Genomic DNA, 22,296 nt, shown 5'->3' with positions numbered 1-22,296 from the left:
CTGATTACTGAGTAAATGCCTGTTTGTCTTCTCTCAGCCAGTGGTTCTCACCTTCTATGTCCCTTCAGAAAGTAATAGGAAGGGTTCTACAGGGTGTAAGAGTTCTTATGGGATTGATGAGATTTGCAAGAGTCAGAGATGCTGCATTCATGAAACTAAGCAAGGTACTGCCAGAAACTTGAGCACACTTACTGAAGGAATGTTTTGTTGTGGAACTGGGCATTGGTTTAGGCATTGTAATGGCTGGACAAAAGGTTGGCCTTTTATAGCTGAAGAGCAATTACCTTCACTTAAGAAACATTGCACAGAGTAAAATATATTGAGAGCAAATTCAACTGTATTTTTTTCTAATTCTGTGCTCTTTGGTGGACTTCTTTCTTTATTCTTGTGAGATATGTGAGCTATGCACACGGAATTGGTGCTGCAGGCATGAGCAATTCTGTTGTCACAAGTGTATGTCCAAAAAATTGGAATAAACCTATGATGATGGAAGGAATTGGACTGAATATCCTTTTTTTTTTTTTTTTTAATAGTTTTCCTGTTATGGAGAGTCCTTCTCAGTAATCTGACAGGTGACCAGCAGGAACTGTGAATATAAGTATAACCTAGGACTGACATTGTAACCTGATCTGAATAAAAACATGAAGCTCTACAAGGAGCTAACTGTTTAACCATTCAGGTTAATCAGGTGGCATGTCTACATTTAATAGGTCAAGTAACAACTGAGAAAACTCAGAAGCTGTATCAACCTTTCACAGGTTTTCTGACAGTCTGGGTTGTTATACTCGACTTAAACTCTCTTTGGCCTGCAGTCTTTAATTTTCAGGAGTGTTTCTCAAGAATAAAACATTCTTTTTGGTTTTTTGATATAATTTAGTAGCGTATAACCTTTTTTGCCTTTCTTGTAGGATGCTTCGAGTGTTGCATCAAATGCCTGGGAGGTATTCCCTACGCATCTTTGATTGCTACCATCCTGCTCTATGCTGGAGTTGCACTGTTCTGTGGCTGTGGACATGAAGCACTTTCAGGAACCGTCAACATTCTGCAAACCTACTTTGAGATGACAAGATCTGCAGGAGATGTTATTGATGCCTTTACCATGTAAGTTCTCCGTTCCTTTTACTTGTTTCCTTTTAAAACTGCTGAAAAATTCCTTAAGGGATATAAATTTGACTCAAGAAAATGTTTTTTTAGTGAAAATCACAGAAAAAGTAGTTTGGGTAAGCTTAGCAGACTAAGTTTTGACCAAGCTGATTTTTTTACTATTTACAAGGAATTTGTAATACTATTAAATATCCCACAGTTTTAATTAATTTTTTACTAAAAATTAGTTCATATAATATTGATGAATCTGTTCCATGTATCCTTGCATAAAAAAACCCAAAAAACTCCCAATGTCCACAGAACTCTAAATAGATAAAGCAGAATTGTGCAACAAGGAACAGTTCTGGGAATAAACACAGTCAAGAATTAACCAATAGGTTGTGCAGAACCCTGAGACTTGAAATGTCAAAATTCTATTGCCTCTGTTTTTTCTAGAATTAATCTGTTTTGAAGGTTTCATGCTTTACTATTCCTGAAAATTTATTTCTGGAAGACCTTTGTTTTGCTGAGCATCAACTTCTCTTTGTTAAATGTATTACGTTTACAAAAAATAGTTTTCTGTATGCTGAAATTAAAAGGAACATTTCTAGTATCTTTAAAATTGCCTCTTTAGAAAAGGATTTTCTTAGATATTTGAAATTCAAGTTCTTACCTGGCTGCTAATGGTTGTAACTAGAGCTGAAGCATCCTATCCTTAAATTTGTAATTATTTTCTTTTGTGAATATTTTGGTAAAAAATGAAGTGATTTGATCATCAAAAAAATAGACCTCTTATGATGAATAGTTCCATAATAAACATTGAAGGGCTTAGAAGTGATCAAAAAACAAACCAAGTACCAACTAATGGAAAAATCAAAGAGAAAACAGAGAACATACTTATGCCATTGTATAACTCCCTCTTTCATCCATATCATTAATACTGTATACAACATTGGTGCCTGTAAGAACAAAAAAAGGATGATTATAGAGCAGCAGATACATGGTTAAAATTTGAGTATAGGAGCATTCTTCAGTCTAGAAAGTGGGTAATTAAAAACTGTTGTACTAGTGGTCTGTATATTCACAGTATTGTGAATAAGACATGCAAGATTAGATTGTCTTTCTATTCCAGTACAAGAAATTTGAGGTATCAGACGAAAGTAATAGGCACCAGATTCATCAGGAGCAAATTCTTCAATTTTTTCATAGCAAAGCTATAAACCTATTTGTATATTATGGACGCCAGAAGTTTATATGGATTCAAGGGAAGACTAGATAACCTTGGAAAACAAATCCATTGATGGTTTCTAATGACACACAGATTTATCCAGCTCAGGAAGTCACAAAGGCTAGACTCGTGCTGGAGGTTATCCTGTTGACTTGCCTGCTCTTGCTCTTTCCTTATATTCATTGTTTGACGTAGGAAAATGAGCAAGATATATATATTTGATCTGACTGGGTACCACTGTTTTCATGAGAGCTAGAAATGGAATCTTAAATTTCTTAACTTCTCTTGGGTTATGTTATCAACATCCTTTCCAAAGCTTCTCTGAAAATTTTAGATGTACTCACTGTGGGATTAGTAGCCAGAAGGGAGAGTGAAATAAATAAGTGTGTCATTGCTAAGCCAAATTAAAATTACTTCTTTTGATCAAGGAATTTATGTATCCCTGTATGTTGGACGGAGGGGAAGATGTATCTTCTGCTCTGCCTTTTCAGATTGTCATTTAGAATAATGGGTCTGGTCTGGCTTGACTTGGTGGCTAAGGGTCATTGTTATCCTGAATGAATGATCAGCCATTTTATTAGGCTCTAACTTATTTTATTAGTCCCTAGGAAGCTATTAGTGCAGAACAGCCACAAATCAATGCTTTCTCTTCATAGCATGTTTTCCAGCTTCTCTCTGTCACATACTAAAGTGAAAGTATCAGTCAGGGGATATAGTTCAAATGCATATAGTTCACTGTAAAAGATTAAGGAATTGTAAAGGTTGTTTTATTCAGTTGTGAAAGATATATCTAAACTTATGTCTTAAAGGCAGGAGGAGTAAATATTTTGACTAAAAGCAGATAAGCCATTGCTTTGAACTGGATAAACTGTGACTCGCAAGGAAATTTGCACATTAACTTTCTGCCTATTTAAGTAGATATTACACTGCTTTTAAAAATAATTTTGTAGGGAGAAAAAATAAATTATATTTTCTCACAAGTATTGATTAACAGTTGGCAGTATAAAAGCTCTATAATAATTATTCTTCTGAAAGAACAAAAAGCAGAAAGAAGAATATATAAGTAGAAATAAACGCTGCAGTGCCTACATTCTTAAAACAATACATATTGAAATGGAAATAAAACTTAGGGTATTTGTTGTTCTGATTAAAAATGAATTTCAAAAAAACCTAGCAGTGTGCCCTACTCAACTGTACTTTTTAAAGGTTATTTAACACCTTTGGGCTCTTAATGCCTCTAGTGCTGTGAAGTGTCTCAGGCTGGCCTGGAGTTTGTCCTTCTGTGATGAATGTGCCAGGCAGTGGAGTGAAGTGCATTAGATTCTGTCTAATTATGCTTATGGTTTCTTTCTATATTTTTATTAGCATGTTGTATTTCCAATGTCATTCAGCATAAAAGTCAATCCCTATCTGAGAGCTATTTACGTGGGTGGCAAGAGATAAAGGCTATTTTAACTGCATCCACAAGTGTTTGTTCTGAATGTAAATAACACAACTTGCAAGTGACCCTGTACCTTTTATCTTTGTCAATACAACTACTGGCTATAATTTAGAAGAAGCAGAGAAAGAAGGGCATAATGAGGGCATAAACAAAATCTGAAACACTCTCTAAATGTTTAAAATAAAAGCCAAAGTACCTAGATCTAAAAATGCCATTCAGAAACTCCCATATAAATGTCCCTGAGGGCATCAGCTGCCCTGACTGTCCCTGCCTGGCCTCTCCTAGGGCCTCACCTCAGCCTTCCCATGGTCCAGGACCCCACTTCAGTGAAGCCTGAGGGATTCAGTCCCTCACCACAGACTCTCCTGGCCATGGAGTTGGGGCTGCTCTGGCTGTCCCATGAGGAGCCTGCATCCCACGTGATGCTTTGACACTTGGAGAGAGATTAATTAATTAAGAGCCTGCAGTAGGCAGCAAAGTTCCCTTGGAGCATTCAGCCCTTGGGGATTCGGCCAAGAGCAACAGCCCCATAGAATGCAGTAGGTGATCTGAGTCCTGGTCTAGCAGATTGGTCCCCCATTCTTGGACTACTGTCAGAATTCAAATAGTATATATCAGCTGCGGTTTGTATCCATTTTGGAAATACTGATAAGTAATAAATATTTGTAATTTTAAAAATTATAAGCAATTTTTGCAGCTGTCATTTGAATTCTATAAGTGCCACTCAGTTACATAAATTTTCTCAAATTTATGATTTTCTTTCTGAGTTAAAATCTGGAATAATCATGGTCAATAATTAGTCAAAAAATTGGTCAGAGTTGTGGAGGTAACCTAGAGAGATGCTGGGTAGGGTAGAGAGAGTGCTTTTTTGCTTGCTTGTTTTGAGGGGGAAAATACAACCCAAAATCCTGTCTGTAATAAGAGGCTAAACCCTAACATTTCTAAAACGATAACTTTTTTTTTAAAGGATTTTGTCTCAAAGCACTGGATTATAGCCTGACTTTATTTCTTCAGGGGTGACAGGTAAAACAGATACTCTAAATACTTGAAAGCTAATATAAATCAAATGTATTCAAATTCATGAGAACACATGCTGTGAAGACAGGTATTCCTTATGGAGAGAGCATCAAAAAGCACATAGCTGAGTGGTGGACTCTTCTCTATTTAGACAGCCATTTTTAAATCCATGAACTTTTAATAAATTGGATGGCTATAAAAACATTTGGAAATATCAGTGTGTGACGTTTTCATTGGGAGTAACCTCTAATTGTATTGCTTTCTGAATGGCTTTTGGGAAGCTTCATTCCCTCTAGTTCCAGACTTTTTAACTATCAGCATTATCACTGTTCTAATGGTAGCTGTTTCCCTCCACCCACTCCCCCACCAAGTGAAGGAATGACTGTTTGGAATTTTGCAGAAGTCATAAGCTTTTGTTTGGGATGTGGATTCTTTCAGTGGCTGTAGAGTAGTTATTTTACTTCTTTGTGATCTGAAGGAAGCCTAAGAAAATAAATATGATGCTTTAAATTATCCTGAAAACTGCTTTTATAATATTTAACTGCAAGAGGTGAATGCTTTATGTTGCCGACTTTGTCAGTTTAACAGCTCTGTAGGCTTCACTAAAACTGAGCAATCTGCTTGAGGTGGATGTGGTATTTAGTCATTCCCCCAATAACTTAATAAAATGCAGTGAACACTCCATCTGTAAAGGGCCAGGTATAACCAGATTTGCTTACTTAATCACTGGTTTTGAGAAGATTACAAAGTCAACAGAAACAGATATATGATTATCAAGCATGTATCACATGAGCTGGATTTTTATATTTTTCTGGTATTTGGAACAAATTCCAAAAGAAGATTTCAGAAAATCAGTGGCACAAGGTATGTTTTGTGTATTTTCCGACAGCATCCTTTTCCAGTTCTTTCTCTTTAGTACGCAAGGCCAGTTAGTGCCATCTGTCACATGTTTGTGATATATAGGCCATGGAACAAGGGAATCATGCTCTTAGAGTGGAAAGTGAAGAAACCTCCCTGATAGTAACATTAAACCTATTTTCCTACTGCAGTCAAAGCTAATTCAGGTAGTTGTAAATTCACTTCTTTTAAAGGTGTGAAACCAAATAGTAAACTAAATTAAGTTGCAATCTGTAAATCTGTTGTCACTGTGTTCTTTACAGGAAGTTTCATAGACGCTCTACTGGTGCCACCCTCCTAGGGCTAAAAATGCCTTTCAGAATGTGAAACCTCTGTTTCAGCTACTGCTGTGGCCAAGTTTGATGCTTGCTGATGACTTCTCTGTTAGTGTATAGTCAGCGTTTATTAAGATGGTATTGTTTAGTATGTACAACTGTGTTATGTACGTACAACTGTTTTCTTTTGAGTAAAACAAAAAAAATTGGTGTAGAATCTTTTCTATCTCCCCTCTTAGTGATCAAAACCAATGTTTTGAGAGGTAGATAAATGGATGTTATCCTGATCTGCTATCCTTTTTTTTTTGTTGACTTTGCTGCTGTCACAAATTAAATGTTGGTAGCACTAAAATATTGCTGTTATTATCAATATTTCTACACTTCTATTAGTGGAATACTGTAAAAGTTATTACAATGTGACCTGTAGTAAAGGACAGCTAATATGAAATGTGATATTTACAAACCTTTGCATTAGACTGTGTGATGTTTCTGTTTAAGGCATCTACTTAATACACAGTAGTAGTAATCTGGTTTTCCCTATGCATGTTTTATCTCTTACAAAAGCTTGGCATTCTTTAAATTTGAACATACATTATGTTTAAAATGCTATTTGTATTATGGAAGGCAAATCATATCAGGGTCTGTACCAAAACAAACAATTCCTAACTTATGCTGTGTTTGGAAAACATAGCATGTTTGGAAACTGCTGCTGACTATGTGTAGGAGAATGAAGTTATCTCTGCAAGGAATATCCAACCTTGACCCATGTGTCTTCTTCAGGTATTATAATTTGACAGGAGCCACCAGAGAGAGCACAGTGTCATTGAAGGTGCAGTTTACTTGAGGAGAATAGTTTCTATTTCATTGGAATAATTGAGTCATGTATAAATAGCAACACTGGACAAATACAGCATATTAAATGTTAGATGCAGAGCATAGGATTTGAGATCTGATATTGTTGGCAGACGCATCAAATCTTGCAAAAAACAGCAGCACCTGAGAACATGACACTTACAAGATTATACAGTGCTGAAAAGTCACATTTACCACCTACTCAGCTGTATTATGTAGTCTAGTCTTCTATAATCTGTTAAAGGCAATACCAGTGAGAACCTATGTAAGTAAAATTTAGGATTTGTGAATTACCTGCAAAGACATAGTGCTCATTTTATGAAATTAAATAAGGAAATTCATAGCACCACATGAGAATACCGTCGGAATAATCTGGAACATTCATAGCAGTGCATGTGAATATCAGCAGAGTGATCTTACATAAAGAATTTATTGGTTGTCTTCTGTGTAAACACAGTCTCCTACTTTTAGGCAGACATCTGTATTATTTAGTACTGTGTTAAGCAGCTCTCCATCCTGGTTGACCGGAATCTTAGATTAGCTATAATCACTGCATGTCTTGTGATTTTCCCTTTCTCAATAGGTGGTTCATGTCCATAGGAAATATCTTTTTTAAATACCTTTACTTCCTTTAGTCTTGGTTCACTTTATAAACAGATAAAATGGAAAGTGTATATTTCTATGTAATATCCATATTGCTAAATATGCTTTATGTGCCATCTAAAACTAACTCACTGTTCCACAGAATGTCTGAAAAGGGTAAAATTCACAATTATGATCCCAATCTGGACATACAGCAACAAGCTGTCAGTCTTACATTGTCAGTACGTACTTTTTATGTCTCCAAGTTTATAGTTGTATTAATGAAACACTCTCAAATCCTGTGATATGCTTTTGCCACATTTTTTTTCACTTTATTGCTATAGAAGGTTGCCTGGGAATTCAGTATCCATAGTGTACAACAACCATCATGTAATTCCACTAGAAGTCAGCACAGAACTCTGCACTAGTTCCAGTGGGTCTTCTGCCTTCTTCAGGCAAAGAAGGCTCCTGATCTCTTCTGCAGCATCTCTAAAAATGTTTCTAAGGGAGTAGTTTTAGACAGAAAAAATTCGGTTATAAAAAGCCCCCAAACAATGTTGAGGAGAAGCCTTGTTCATCGGTCATAGCAAAAATTCAGTGGTTTGGACTCAAAGATTTCATGATTACTAAAATTCTTATGCTGGATCCTTTCCTGTTCCAAAAAGTTACAAGATTCATAGAGCAGAGGTGTGATTTGTGCTGCTTTTTCTCTTCTTCCATTAGCTTGAGGATTCTGTACAGCTTTGAGATGTGCTGCGAGAAATCTCCGCTCAACTGTTCCATTCCGAGGAAGGAAGCAACAAGCTTAAAAATTTTTAGAGGATGACGATCTAGGATTCTATTCTGCATGCCTGTAGAGAGTGGTACATCACAAATTAAAACCAATGGGTACTTATGTCACATCATCTTTGTTTCAGAGTAGAACAAGAAAATCTGGCCCTGCAGAATGTGAATGTAACTTGCATATTGTAGTACAATGATCTCTTCTTTATATAATACTAACAATCTGGCTTTAATTTTGAGCAAATGTTTTGTATGATTACACAAAAAATTTCTTCCAGAAATACATAATAAGAAGTCTCTGTTTTATTTTGTTTCTACTATAATAAAAATTACTTTTTTGTCTTTTTTGGTCTTATCCTTTTTTTACTCTTAATCATTTCTCTTCTTATCATTTCCTGATAAACTTTGGTTGAGCATTCTATACATCATTTTTATTTTCTTCCCACCTGAAATTTAGAAGTTAGACTCCTTATTAATGTAATCTAGAAAAAATTCTTCTGGACTTACACTGACATTTTCTTAGTACTTTTATTTTTCCCTTCATAATGAGAATATTTCAGTTTCTTTTACCTCATTTGGGCTGTTACTTGGGTTTTTTTTGTCTTAATTTGCAGGTAGTACATGACTACTAATAAATTCTTTCTTCTCCCTATTTGTTTTCCTTCTGAAGTTTGTCTTTGCTTTTCTCCTCCTTTTCCTAACAATTCGTCTCTTTCATGGGACCAGCTATTGTCTTTGCTCAACCTGTTAAGTGAATAGTATCATGAACTGACACCCAGAAATTGTTCCCAGCTCGTTTGCAGGAGAGCCTGAGCATATCCTTTTAAAAGTTCCACGGGGCTTGGTTTCTGCATAGCCTAAACAGATCTTTTTGCTTGCAAACATCCCCTTATATCTTGTCTGTCTTCTAAAAACACATTTGCAAAACTATTTCTACAAGCTTGAGACAGCTTGAGGGGGAAGGCTGCTATCTCAGTGTCTTAACACCCTCTCAGGATCAGTCCCTTAGGGGGCAAGAGGATCATCATGAAGGCCAGCATTGCTGGTTTACATAGGAATGGAGATTATTGTGTATTCTAGGAATAAACATCAACTACTCAAAGTTCCCTGTAATTGAAAGAGAAAAAAAATTTAAGAACTAAACACCCCCCCCCCCCCCAAAACAGAACAACCTATTCTACCTCAGTGGTAACATTTGCATGTATTTCTCATCCTTCTAAGTTCTCTATGCCAGCTGAAAAAGAAAAAAGGTAGTTTTTAATTAGGTATTGTACTATAGTAATCTTATTAGCATACTTTGCTAATACACTACTTTGATTGCTTCAGTATTTTATTTTTCTTGTTAAGCTTAGGGGTTTTTTAGCTTGGAAATAGATGTAATTGCCTGAAACTACTCACATTCAGAGAGCATATGTACAATTTACTGGAAATCGTGTTCTATTTAGCATCTGTAATATCTTAATGCCATTGTATGTTTTGGAGAAGTTATGTTATAAATTCAGGAATAGAAATGTGAGACAGAATAATAAATTCAGGAAAACTAGTCCCACAGTAATATCTAGTACTCTGGTGCATAGGCCAATGAAAACCTTTGGAATATTAGTCTTTTATCATTTGTTCAGTCTTAAGTGCACACATAATTTATTTGAATATAATGGTTTTCTGGGCATCATGAGAATCATGTGTCACAAACTAGTGCAATCTTTAGCTGTTAATTACAACTAAATGTCTGTACTGAATTCCTATATTAACCAAATTAGAAAAAAAAATATCTCTAGCAAGGCTGTAGATTGTTCCAAAACACTATTAACATACTTTTCAGAAAAACCTGCCACACATAGACATGATCATTCAACAAATTATCTTATTGCTTGCTGATTTATTTTAATTTTTAGTACTTACATTTGCCAAAACACAATGAAAATACACAGTAGGAAACCTGCAACGTTGATCTGACTCACTAAGAATGTTTTCACTCACCCCTGACTTGTCTCTGCTGGGATAGTCTACTCAGTACTCAGTTTCAACATGTTCATTGAGAAGTTTGCATTGATGGCTTCCATGAATACTTTCTGCCAGAAGGAGAAAGTGTTTTCTCTAGAGATATTTTAAATATTCTTCTTGTTGGATAGAATCCAGATTCAGACTAATGAATTAGGGAGTCTGGTTAATATGGAATAATTAATGAGCCAGCAGCAGAGAAAGAACTAAAAATTGAAAGATCAGCTTGATTTAAATCATAAATTAAAAACAGTAATGGTTTTTTTAACATTTCTGAACATAGCATTGTAAGGAATGGCAGACCTGAACCCTTGCAGCACCTACCAGGGTACGAAAATATACAAAATATGGTTTAGATTATTCTATATATTTTTTTTAAAGCTTTTACTAACTTCAAGATGCTTCTCACAACTATTTTATGTTTAGATAACCATTCAGCTTATTCTACTTAGCAGCCTAGGTTAACATGTGAAGATTGCATGATCAACATGATTTTTAAAAAATGTTTATCTTCATAATTTTCATGATCTGTCTTTCAGTAGAAACATTACATGACTTTAATTATATCCTTATATAATAATAACGGACTCCTGAATTTAGTGACTAGGTATCTACTATTTCTTTTTGTTCATCTTATTTAAAGTAGCTTTAGTCTTCACCTAATGTATATTTTTCCAATCCTGTCAGAAGCACAAAATTTCTCTTTATCATTTTGTGTCCTTTCTTTGCTCCTTACTCTTTCCTTCCATTCCAGCTTACAGAAGTGTAAGCCTTGTTCTTTTCCTTTTCCTTACTCATCTTGCCCATTGGCTCACGTTCATCACCCCTTCTGCCATTCCCTTCTACCTCCCTGGTTGCTCCCATGCTCTCTCTGCAGCATTTGAGAATTTGCTGAAGCACAGATGGCAATTAATCTCCCTGAGTTCATCCACAAATAATCATGTTTTATTTTAAAGAAAGTTAATCTCCATTTTATAAGGTCTATGTTTTATATATTATAACTAAATGAGAAAAAAAAAGTTTATGTGAACTGTATTAGATGCTGCAGAATAACTTAATATATATAAAAAGTTACTGTTGTAATACATTTTCTTTAAATACAGCTACAGACACTGTAGCTATACTGCAATACAATTCTATCTGGTTTTTAAAGAGGTAGTTGAGTGATTGTCTCAATTTTTTAAAATCTATTTATTCTTTGCTTTATAGGAGATCCTTTTCCCTTGGAATAAGTCTGGCTATTTCATCCCATGTAGTCTGACGAGTAGAGATTTTATGACCTCTCTGTAACAAGTGGAGGAGGAAGAAATTGATTTCTATATTTGGCTAGTGTTTGGCTATATATATTTTTTCTTTTTGTGAAAGGAAGGCTTAAGTGAAAGTTATTCCTGTAGATGCACAGAAGGCTAAGGAAAAAGCAGAGATCTCTTAGTACACTTTTTGACACAAGCAGCTCAGTGGGAGACTCAGCACAGATGGTTTAAAGGGCTGTTGTAAGGACTGAAATAGTCTCTGGACTTCTCAAAAGTCCTAATCTCTTTAGGGCAATGATAGCTTGTAACTGAGCACACAGGGGTCTGAGAGAAGCTGCTGCTGGCAGAACTCCCAGACTTCAACCACTGGTGAAGGTCACAAATGTTTAAAGTATACAATACAGGAATTGAAAGAGTTTTTATAGAATAGTCACCAAGTTGCTATTTGTTTTTGTAACCTTTTTTTAATCACTAATGACAAGATAGGCATATTAAAACACGGGTTTGATGTTAAAAAAAGTGTTATAATGGCCGAATTACCATATAATCAGGGAAATGGGATTTTTTCAATGTGATCAGAATTATATATATTAAAATAAATTTAATCTTCATCATCTCAGACCATCTACAGTGTTAAATTTGTTTCACCCTTTTGAGTTTACGTACCTATTCCATACAGTAATCAACTTACTCCAGTTTTCACTTGAGTATGAAACAAAAAGCAATGTAAAAAAAAAAGGCTGGAAATACTTTGGTATTAGAATCTTAGGAAAAACATAACCTGTCTCATTTCTAGAAGCATTCATTTATAGTACTTCTCCCATCCCCATTTAGGTCAGAAGTTTAACTGCATTTTTATCACATTTTTTAGCATTGACTTGAACCTGACTTTGAATGTTTTGAAAACCATTCAAGCTCAAAGATATTTTAATGGGTTTCATTGTATTGTACATGTAAAATGTGTATTGTGAGTTGTCTTTTGGGTGATGATGAAAAGTGTGCTCCTAAGGAATTGTTATCATTAAATATTTCCTTTCATAACAATAAAAATATTAATTGCCTTGAGAAAATATCCATTGTGGGTAATGGCATGTCAAAATTCATCTGGCAGCCTTATTTTTTGTCTTGCATTGTTATGAGGAGCTGCTATCTTGACCTGGAGAATAAGATTGGAACTTAGTACTGTCTTAAATCGCTTATTACCATTTTGTAAAGAGTTGCACAGCTCCTGCCCTGTCACATCAATAAACTGAAATTTTACTGTGGCTAGTGTTTTGGAGACGTTCAAGCAGAAAACTGAAATCTGCTGATCTAAGGCTATGGTCAGTAAGAATGTTTCCAAGTTTAAACAGAGCAGAGAGGTGCTACTGAAAATCTTTTCACTAACTGGTCATGAGAGAGAATTTAGGAGGCAGATCCTTGAGCCAATGTTGAACTTCTAGGCAGTGCTGGACAGAACAACCACACAACCCAGGTAACCTTCTCTGTAGTGAACTGAGCCTTCTAGGACTCTGCATGTCACACTGCAAGCCATCCCTCCGTTGCTTCAGCTGTGTCTGTGAAATGATGTTTTAAAGCCACACTAGAGAAGAATTCCAGATGATCTGACCTCATTACTTCTGGAATAATATATTTCTGGTTTGAAGGAATCTCTCTTGATGACTTTATTATTCTGTGTTGGACACTTGGTCCACCAGAGAATAAGTGGGAGAATAACAATGACAAGATAGTGCAAACTGACATTGCAGCTTGAGAGCTACTTGTATGTGCAGAAAGTTTTATTGAAGAATGTATCTTCTATAACATAAGTACTGGATAGGATGTGTGACTCAGCTGATGTGTCAGATTTCCGTTTCCTTTTCCTTTTGTTTTTTTCTTTTTCCACTTCATTTAGAGAAAAAAATAAACTGAAAAATAACTGACTTTTAAATTAATGTGAGAATTTTTGCTGTCTTACCTACCCAGATCCATTTTACATTTAATTAGATTAAATGACCCAGTGTTTCTTATATCAATGCTATTTTATTTCAAAGTTCATTCCTGTCCTCAGCTTCAGCTGTCATTATGGCACATCAACACTTAAACGGACTCCAGTGTAGAAAGTTTGAGACTTACTGGGTCTTAGTGGGATTATCTCACCCTGAAATTTCAGTCAGCTTTAAATATTTATGCAGATAATTAATTTTTGCTGTTCCTTTACAGGATTGACATCTTCAAGTATGTGATATATGGTGTAGCAGCTGCATTCTTTGTATACGGCATCCTGCTGATGGTGGAGGGATTCTTTACGACTGGTGCCATCAAGGATCTCTATGGAGATTTCAAAATCACCACTTGCGGCAGATGTGTGAGTGCCTGGGTAAGTGGTTAAGAAGGCTTTTGTACTTATAACAAATTCATCATGCTTTGTATATTTTTTCGTGCCTTGTGATGTTTATTTTTCAGTTTTGTGTTTCTTTAATATTTTGTGTTACCTCAGTTCAGTGTTTAAAAATTACAGCAAAGGAGAACAGAGTGTTACAAACGTTCTCTGTATTGGTTAAATGCTAAGTAATTCTTGCTACTCAGGAGTAATGAATTCCACCTGTTGAATGAGAAAGCTCATTACCTCAGTAATGTAAGCTGTGCTGAACAGGACTAAACTGTAAGGCCTACAGCTCTACTGGGAAAGAAATATTTCCCTTACTAATATTTTCAGTTATTTTAGGAATCTTGCTTGTTCCTCTTTGGAACAAGCTGAAACCTGTCATCAGGTTCTATTTTGTTTCTAAATGGCAAAGAGTCCATTATTTACTCCTGTGTTAATCTCTGATTTGGAGAGACCATTCACTTATGACCCTGGAAAACCTAGATTCAAAAAATTCCTATTTGTACTAGGACTTAAATGGAAGTTTCTCATACTAAAATTCCTGACTGTTTCAACTGGGATTATTATTTTAACATTTCTGTTCAGTGTCAGGTAGGTAACAATTTTTTTTTGGTATTTGATTGTTCTGAATCTAAGGTAAGAGGCCTGTGCACTTGGTATCTTTTGGAGTTGGATAAATCTCCAAACACAGCCTTCATCAAAACCTCATATTTTGTGATGAATATTAAATGAATAATACACCCAAATAGATATGGGTGTTAAAGTACACTTATTTTTTTGCTATATTAACAATAAATAATATATGAAATAGTAGGCAGGGTTGGGTTTCCCACTGTACTCTACCACAACTGTCAACACATATTAAAGTGGAATATAGTCTAAACAAATATAAGCAATAGATACTTCCAGTTAGATGAAGACTATCAGAGCTAGTATTTTGGATAACGTGATGTTTAAGGTTAAACTGGACACAGATGGTCTAAATCCTATGAAGTGGGGAATGCAGTATATATGTCATCTCTACATAAATGTAACCTGCTCCAGAGTAATCCTGTGTTTTCATCTCTTTTTCTTTCATTCTTGTCATCACTGTATAATTTTGGCACTTTTACTAAGATTGCTTTAAAACCTTTAAATAAATATATAAATAAAGACCAAGAATATTTTATGTAAAGAGCAGTTATTGCTTATACCAACACTGCTTTCACCTCCTGGAAAGAAGTCTCTAATCTGTATTCACTGAGGACCTACTAAGCTAGTTCCAATTCTGTATAGAGCTGCAAAATTTTCAGAATATTATTTTTCTTCACAGCTCCCGTGAATGTCTGTCCTCAGTACTGCAGCAGAGCAGTGCTGCATGCTCTCACAGTTCTGATAACTGTAATTCTATAGTACGTGTCTAGAAGAAATGAACAGTTAAACAGCTATTCTATGGTTAATATCACTGTTAGTATTAGTGATTCATTACATTAATTCCTAAAGAACCTTACTTTCCTCATCAGTAATAATTTGCATTGCTTGTGTTTTACTTTGAGAAGCCCTGGGCTGATACACATTGTGCAGCTGAGGTTAAGGCTATACACTCTTTATGGTCACAATTACAATAATCCATCAATTAGTTTAATACATTGTGGTCATTATTGCTGAAGTCAGTGGAATTTTTTTCTTTTTCTTGGTGAAAAACCCCATGAATCTGTTGTTTGATTGCTTGTCTCATTTTGATGATATGTCAGTAAGATTGTTATACAAATGTCTGGAATCGCTTTTGATTATTATTCTGGCTTTAGTGTCTGTGCTCTAGAGAGTATGTGTCAATTAAAACTTGATACCCTTTTTGATTAGGTCGATTTTCATTGTCTCATCCTTAAAATTCCTAGTGGGAAAACAACATTTGAGATTTGGAAAAAAAAAAAAAAAATTGGAATTATAAAATATTTTAATCCAGCAATGATGTGTTTAGAATTTATTCAGTTCCTTAACACATGCAATGACATAAAGAAATAGGATAGGACCTAAGAACAACAAAAAGAAGAGTGGAGAGGTAAATGAAACCAAATCAGTGTTGTATGTCGAGGCCAGATTGTTCAATTGTTAAAAATGTGCTGTAATAAATTTTTTTGGGTACAGTTGCCAAAATGAGATAATGCTGTTGAAAGGAGTTGGCAGATACTACAAGCTGCAAAAAAGCTTCCTTGTATACAGTTTTGAGCTAGTAATTTTGTAAGTATTAAAATTTAATCTGTCAAAGATTAAACAGTTGGTTCCTTTTAGCAATGCCTTAATACTAACAGAAATGTACACACAGGACATTTGTTGTTTTGAAGAACTAATATTATAAAAATGGCTCCACATCAAAAGCACCTTTATAAGAAGTCCAATTGTGACTATGATTTCACATCAAATTTGTTGATGTCTTTCTAAATAGAAGTTTAGCATGTTACAGTCCGAAAATGAAGTCCCTCATCTTTACTGTTGTCACTAGATGTTTGTCATTAATATTTTGCAAGAGCAAATTTGTTATGTCAGTGACTAAACCTACTTTGAAAATGGAGGAAAAAAATCAATAAAAAATTTAAAGAAGGCAAAATTTATTTTAACTTGTATTTCTAGATATGGAAATATGAAAAGCAATGGCTTTTTCTTAAGAAATATTTTTGAAGAGCAGGCTTTTCAGAACACTGGTAGCCAGCATCTGAAGAAACTTTTCACGTGCCCTTCCTGACCTCCCTCCTCAGCTGCAAATAGCTCACTTACTAGCTCTGAATAGGAAAAATAGGGTAAAAAGAATTTTTTTTGCCTGAAGTAATGAAAAAAAGAAATAGCTCAACCTAACCTTTCCAGTGACAGTATAGTTGATTAATCAGCTGTTTTGAGCATTCAGAGGCTTAGCATCCAAGTCATGTCAGTGCTGCCATGGAGTAGAGCCTCTCATATCTGAGAGAGGCCTTGTGACAGTGAAGACTCAATGTTTGCAGACTTAATTTACTGTGAAAAGTAAAAAAAAAGCAGTAAAACAATACCAGTCACATTCAAGGAGGAATGGGTTTGTTTCTAGTTTTCATTTTTCAATGCCTGAACATGCTTTTAGGGTATTAAATACACAGTCATATATAAGAGTTCTGCAGCATGATTGGTAAAGAATGGGAGACAGGCCTGAAGCCAACTGTAACACTGTTTTCATGTTTGCAGTTTAATACCCTTCCTATTTATATTCAGCTCCGTTGGTCATGGAAAGCCTCATTTACACCTTGTTTTCGAATATCTGCTTGCACAGTCAATAGAAAAAAATGAACAAAGAAACACAATGACACTTTCCCCCTCATTTTATGCTCTAAAATGGGAAAGGGGGTTTGGGGTTGTTTTTTATTTCATCAGAAAACATATAATTGGTGGTTGTTTTTCTATTTCTTTGTATCTTGCTTTTCAAAAGAACCATGTTAAGGCTCTAGAGAAAGATGTTTTATATGCTAAACTGCACTGACATATACTTTCTGTGTCTGTAGTTTTAGGACTATTTTATTTAAATTACTGACAAGGATTTTTCTGCCTTCGAAAATAATTCTGGGTACCTGATTACCTATGTGCTATTTCACACACGCTTCTTGAGCACCTAAACTAAAACATGAGCTTCCCAAAATATTTCCAGATTTTATTTTGCAAAAAAAAAAATGGAAGCTGCACAAATGTTTTGAAAAACCATCTGTGAACTCGTCACTTCATCTTTTCCTTACCAGACCAGTTGTTCTAGAGGCAGTGAAACTGCATCATATTGATATTTGATTCTTTGTGTAACAGGAAGAAGAGAGCTCAGTGCAGGCTCATCTGGCTTTCCCACCCAGAGCAGATGTATTATTTCTGAATGTTAGAAATGAAGTTCTCATTTCTGAAGATTAGATACCCTGTCTGGATATTCTGGGGAAAAAATGCTGAGCTGACAGACAGGGAGGCCTTGCTTCTGATTAAATTCTGCTCCATCTGAGGAATATAGTATGCTTCATACTATATTTGTGAGAAATAAAGGACCTTCTCTCCAAGACAGCAGATATGCTTATGGGTCCAGAGCCCTTTAATCCAATCTTAACTAAGAAAAATATCTAAAAATCTCTTGTCCCCCTACATGTTAAGTTGTGCATGCCGTAAGTCGTTTCAGAGAGTGATATGGGAAATGGGGAAGGTGAGATTCATAGCGCTCTGACCTTTCAGATTGCTCAACTGAATACCAGAAGCATGAATTTTTTCCAGAAATTTCCCAGAAGCTAATGGAGAAGTTAATTTCAGAGGTAATATATTATGACACAGATATATCCCACCTAATTAGGAATGTCACTAAGGCTGTCAAGAGAAAGGCCTATGCTCCTTCAGCAGTTAAAGGAGAGGGAGGCTTAGGCAAACTTTGTCAGATTAACTGAATTTTTTGTGACTGTCCTATTTTCTGCAAAGAGAATGACCCTTAAGTCTTTTAAGTTATGTCTTTCATATTAAGCTCTTCAATCAACTGTATACATTTAGTTGAATGTATCCTGCCTGGCCCCTTTAGCTGGAACTTAGGTGAATAACATTTGCTATCTAAACACTGCTGGAGTTAATAGATGAAAGAAAACATATTAGCAAGTTTATAGATTGTTGGAATTCATCTTACCCCTGGATGCTAGACCAGTGTTGGAATTTCTTTAGAGAACTCTGTTCCTTGCAGTCTTCTGCTCTTGATCTTGAAATAGGAAGAACAAGCCCCAGAAAAAGTTCAAAACTCAGTTGAATGGTTAAGAGAGTCATCTTTATGCCATTCTCTCCCAACTGCATTGCTAGTATACATATGGTATCTAGAAAAGAAGAAAGCAAGTTATTTTTTTCACTATTTGTTATATTTTTAGAAATCTTTTCCAGTGAGCTCAGAAATTATTTTGTTATATGTTTCTAGTTGCTGACTCTACTTTTTATCTGTCTTATTTCTGTAATCTGTTCAAGCCTTTTTGTTTTTCTTTATCGTATAGTTCCAGATTTTCCCACTCAGGAATATTGCACCCATAAAATCATTCTTTCATTTGGTATTCCTTTTCTCCCACAGCTTGCTATGTGTTGTATATTCAGCGTTTTTGTTGACTGCAGTGTTCATTACTTCCTTTAATAGAGGAGTGGGCCAGACATTATAATGTTCCTTGCCAGTACCTTCTCAGCTTCTCTTAGTCTTGCTGCTAGCTGATAGTAATGTTACTGCTGGTGATAAACCAGATGAAATGTTTTTGCTTCAGATTGTGCTGTGCATCTTGCACATCGATGACAGATTTTTTTTCTTGGCATGTGAGCTCAGTCAATAAGAATTTTTTGTTAATTAAATTGCTGTCATGCATTTCCAAAGTATGCTTGACTTTGGGAGAGGTTGCACTTTCTCCATGGGCTTTAACTTTCTATTATGGATCATCATAAATTCCTCAAGATGATAGCTTTATTTCCCCTACGTTCAGGTAATCCATCTCAGCTTTAACTTGAATGTTTCCTCAGATGATGACAGTTTTCCCTGATCCTTGTTTTCAGCTGGCCAACTTATTCACTGCGTCTAGCATCTTACTCTTTTTATAGTTATTTAAGCCTTTGAGTATCAGTGGAATTATCACAAACTCATTATTTTTATGGTGAAAGAAAACCCACAGAAACTATATACGTTTGTTCTCTGTTCATATGGAAAAAGCTTTGTTCATGTGAACTGCGTCTTCCTATTGATGTCTTAGGAATTTATAGTTAGCTTTGTAAATATTTTTGGCATTGTTCGCACAGGAAGGAGGGAAACTTTTAAATTTATAATTTAAGGTCACAATAAAAGCTTAAAAATCTGTGTTATTGACTCTGAATGCTTGGCAAGACAGGAAACAAGGAAGGTCCTTACCCCTTCATTTTCACATGGGCTTCTCAAAGCCCACTAAGAATATATCAGGAAAGAACACACATAGGTTTTTTTTGACAGCCAAGTAAAAACTTTGAGTGACACATCTGTTTAGAGTTATAAGTATTATTTCTGCTTTCTAGTTTAAGCTTCTTTGGCTTGTGTCCAACTACAAACCATGGAAACTTTCTGAAAAAATGTTGCAATGCAAATTTTGGAAATGTGAAAAATGTAAAAAATCTGTATTGTTCAGTCTTTTCCCAGCTGAGTGATGTACCTTCCTCTGTGTATAGAAAACTTGTCATCACTGAAAACCATTATATTATGGTTCAGAATTTTATAAATAAGTTATCAGCTATTTGCTAGCATAACCTGGAAAATTTACTACTAGGATTAGCCTACAATATCAGGGAAAAGGTAATTATGGAAATGATTGTTTTTCTTACTTTATGTCTTTGAATTGAATAGTTATGTGGCATCAACATAGAAGAGCACATGAAAAAGGAGTATTTAATGAAGAAATCTAATATGTATTCTAAAAAGCCAGTTTTAAAACCAGATTATTTATCTTTAATCACATTTAAATACAAAGCGAATATCTTAGCTATATTCCCAGATAGTACCTCCTATTGTTGGAAAAACACCACCAGAAAGAAAAACAAAGGGAGGAGGATAACTTTCAGAATGTGAAAATATAAGCATATGCATTTTGAGAAAAAGTAATTCCTGTTTGAATGATTGTGAAAAAAGGTACATAAGAAATTCTACTTTTGTCAAGCAGCAGTAAAAATCCAGTGCTTTCTGTAGGGCTTCAGAAACCTGACAGACTATAAAAATTATTGTCTTGCCTGAAGGACATATAAAATAACTAATGATAGCAACTTTAGGCAACAATGCTACAAACCCATCAACATTCTAAAAAAAATTCAGAAATAAAAATAAATTAGAATGTTTGGTTTACAAGGAAGTACCACAGAGAGAAATTATATGATCTTAAGGTAAAACTTATATTTGTATCAATGCAAAGCCATCTTCTTCAAACTGATATTTCATCAATTTGTTTACTAAGCAATATTTCAAAAAGTGAACCAATTTGTTAGAGAATCATTTCTGAGGTGACTGTGGAAAACTTCTTCACTGCTACCAATAAATCAGCAGCATAAATCAGAAAGTAAGCCAGCTTTCTATATGCATCTAAATGATTTCCAAAGCCATAGAAATAATGCATGGAGTATTTTAACCTTGAAATACACATTTAAAGAAAATTTTAGAAAACTGTATGTGCAGATGAAAAGCAGAAAGTAACAGTGAGAATTGCTCCTAATTTTGACAAAATCAGTTTTTTTTTCTTCCACCTAAACTATCTGTAGAAGAAAAATGTTTTAAAAAGCCCAAAAAAACCCTGGTCCATAAAATAAATTCAATTTTCTGGGATTTCATATTTTGCTAGTCATATATTTTAAAAATCAAATGAAATTCACATTAGGTAATATTTAGTAAATGAATTAATTTCAGTTAGGCAAACCTGTGAAGTCTGTCCCTCTATGAAGAGAAATTTAGACCAATACTTGCTTTTTTTTCCTCTCAAAGCAGTTGATTTGAATGCAAGCCAAGGAGGATCAAACACATGACAGTAATAGCATACCATGAAATCTATCCATGTTTCAACAAGACTCTTGGAGCTGTGCCTGAGAGTATAATATGTCATAGAGAGAGAGAATGAACATGTTTTGTGGAGGAAAAATAATAAATGTCCAAGAAGAGATTGTTAGCAATGAAAGGGATACTACAGACCAAGCAGAAAGGACTTTGCAAGTGTGTGTTTTCTGAGGTTTGCAGTGCATTGAGTGGTAATATCAGAACAGCAGCCTCTTCCAGCAGCACTGTATATAAAATGAGACAAGTTGAAATACTTTTGTTTCATCTTTTATTTCTCTCCATGAATGAGGCGTGGATTTGGAGATGTTAATGTTTGGAATGGAGATGCTAATTTGGAAATGAGGATGTTAGAGGCCGTTTCCTTGTGAGCTACTCAACAGTCCTTCTTAAACATACTAATGTCTAAAGACATCTACACAATTTTTTTTATTTCAGTTTCTGATTTATTTACATTTAAATAAATAATAGCATTTTTGGTTCTAGACAACATTTTAGATTAAGCAGCAAAGGCTGTTCTAGCTTCTGCATTGTTAAAATATTTTCCAGAGGAACTCTGCAACTTTTCTACTTGCTCTTTTTCATATTTGCATATGGGGAATTATACATGTAAGATGCTGTTGCAAAAAAAATCCATTGGGAAGAGGTGGAAATATTTATGTAGAGATTCTTCTCTAAAAATGAAAAAAATTCAAAAATTTGCTGGATGAAATCCGAACCTCTCGAAAGAAGAATTAAACTGCTGTGGGGTAATAATACAGGTGACAAACAGGAGCAAACATCTGATCTTTAAACTACTCTGTCATAAAAGTTTATTCATAACACAACATTATTGAGTCTGGACTGTTGATGTAAGGTGTAGTCAGAACTCTGCACTATAGAAAACTGAATGCAAATAAACAATAGGCCTAAAGTGGGAACCCGTGTAGTTCTTTAAATCTGATTTCTTGTAAACTGAAGAGAGAACTGTGCACTCTATTAG

General features: G+C 34.9%; 1 protein-coding gene across 1 annotated transcript in view; it reads left to right on the top strand.

Moving 5' to 3' along the window:
• Positions 1 to 22,296, top strand: part of GPM6A (glycoprotein M6A) — a gene marked incomplete at both ends in the record, with an annotated part of 116,832 nt that overhangs the window by 79,957 nt on the left and 14,579 nt on the right. Inside the window, 2 exons of the mRNA XM_082282501.1 lie at positions 909 to 1,101; positions 13,615 to 13,771. Coding sequence (XP_082138627.1) covers positions 909 to 1,101; positions 13,615 to 13,771 — 350 coding nt within the window. The remainder of the gene's footprint in view (positions 1 to 908; positions 1,102 to 13,614; positions 13,772 to 22,296) is intronic.

Source organism: Coloeus monedula, assembly GCF_965178545.1.
Source record: "Coloeus monedula genome assembly, chromosome: 5".
Lineage (NCBI taxonomy): Eukaryota > Metazoa > Chordata > Aves > Passeriformes > Corvidae > Coloeus > Coloeus monedula.
Note: the sequence above shows the minus strand (reverse complement) of the source record. Positions and strands in the feature narration are given on the sequence as shown.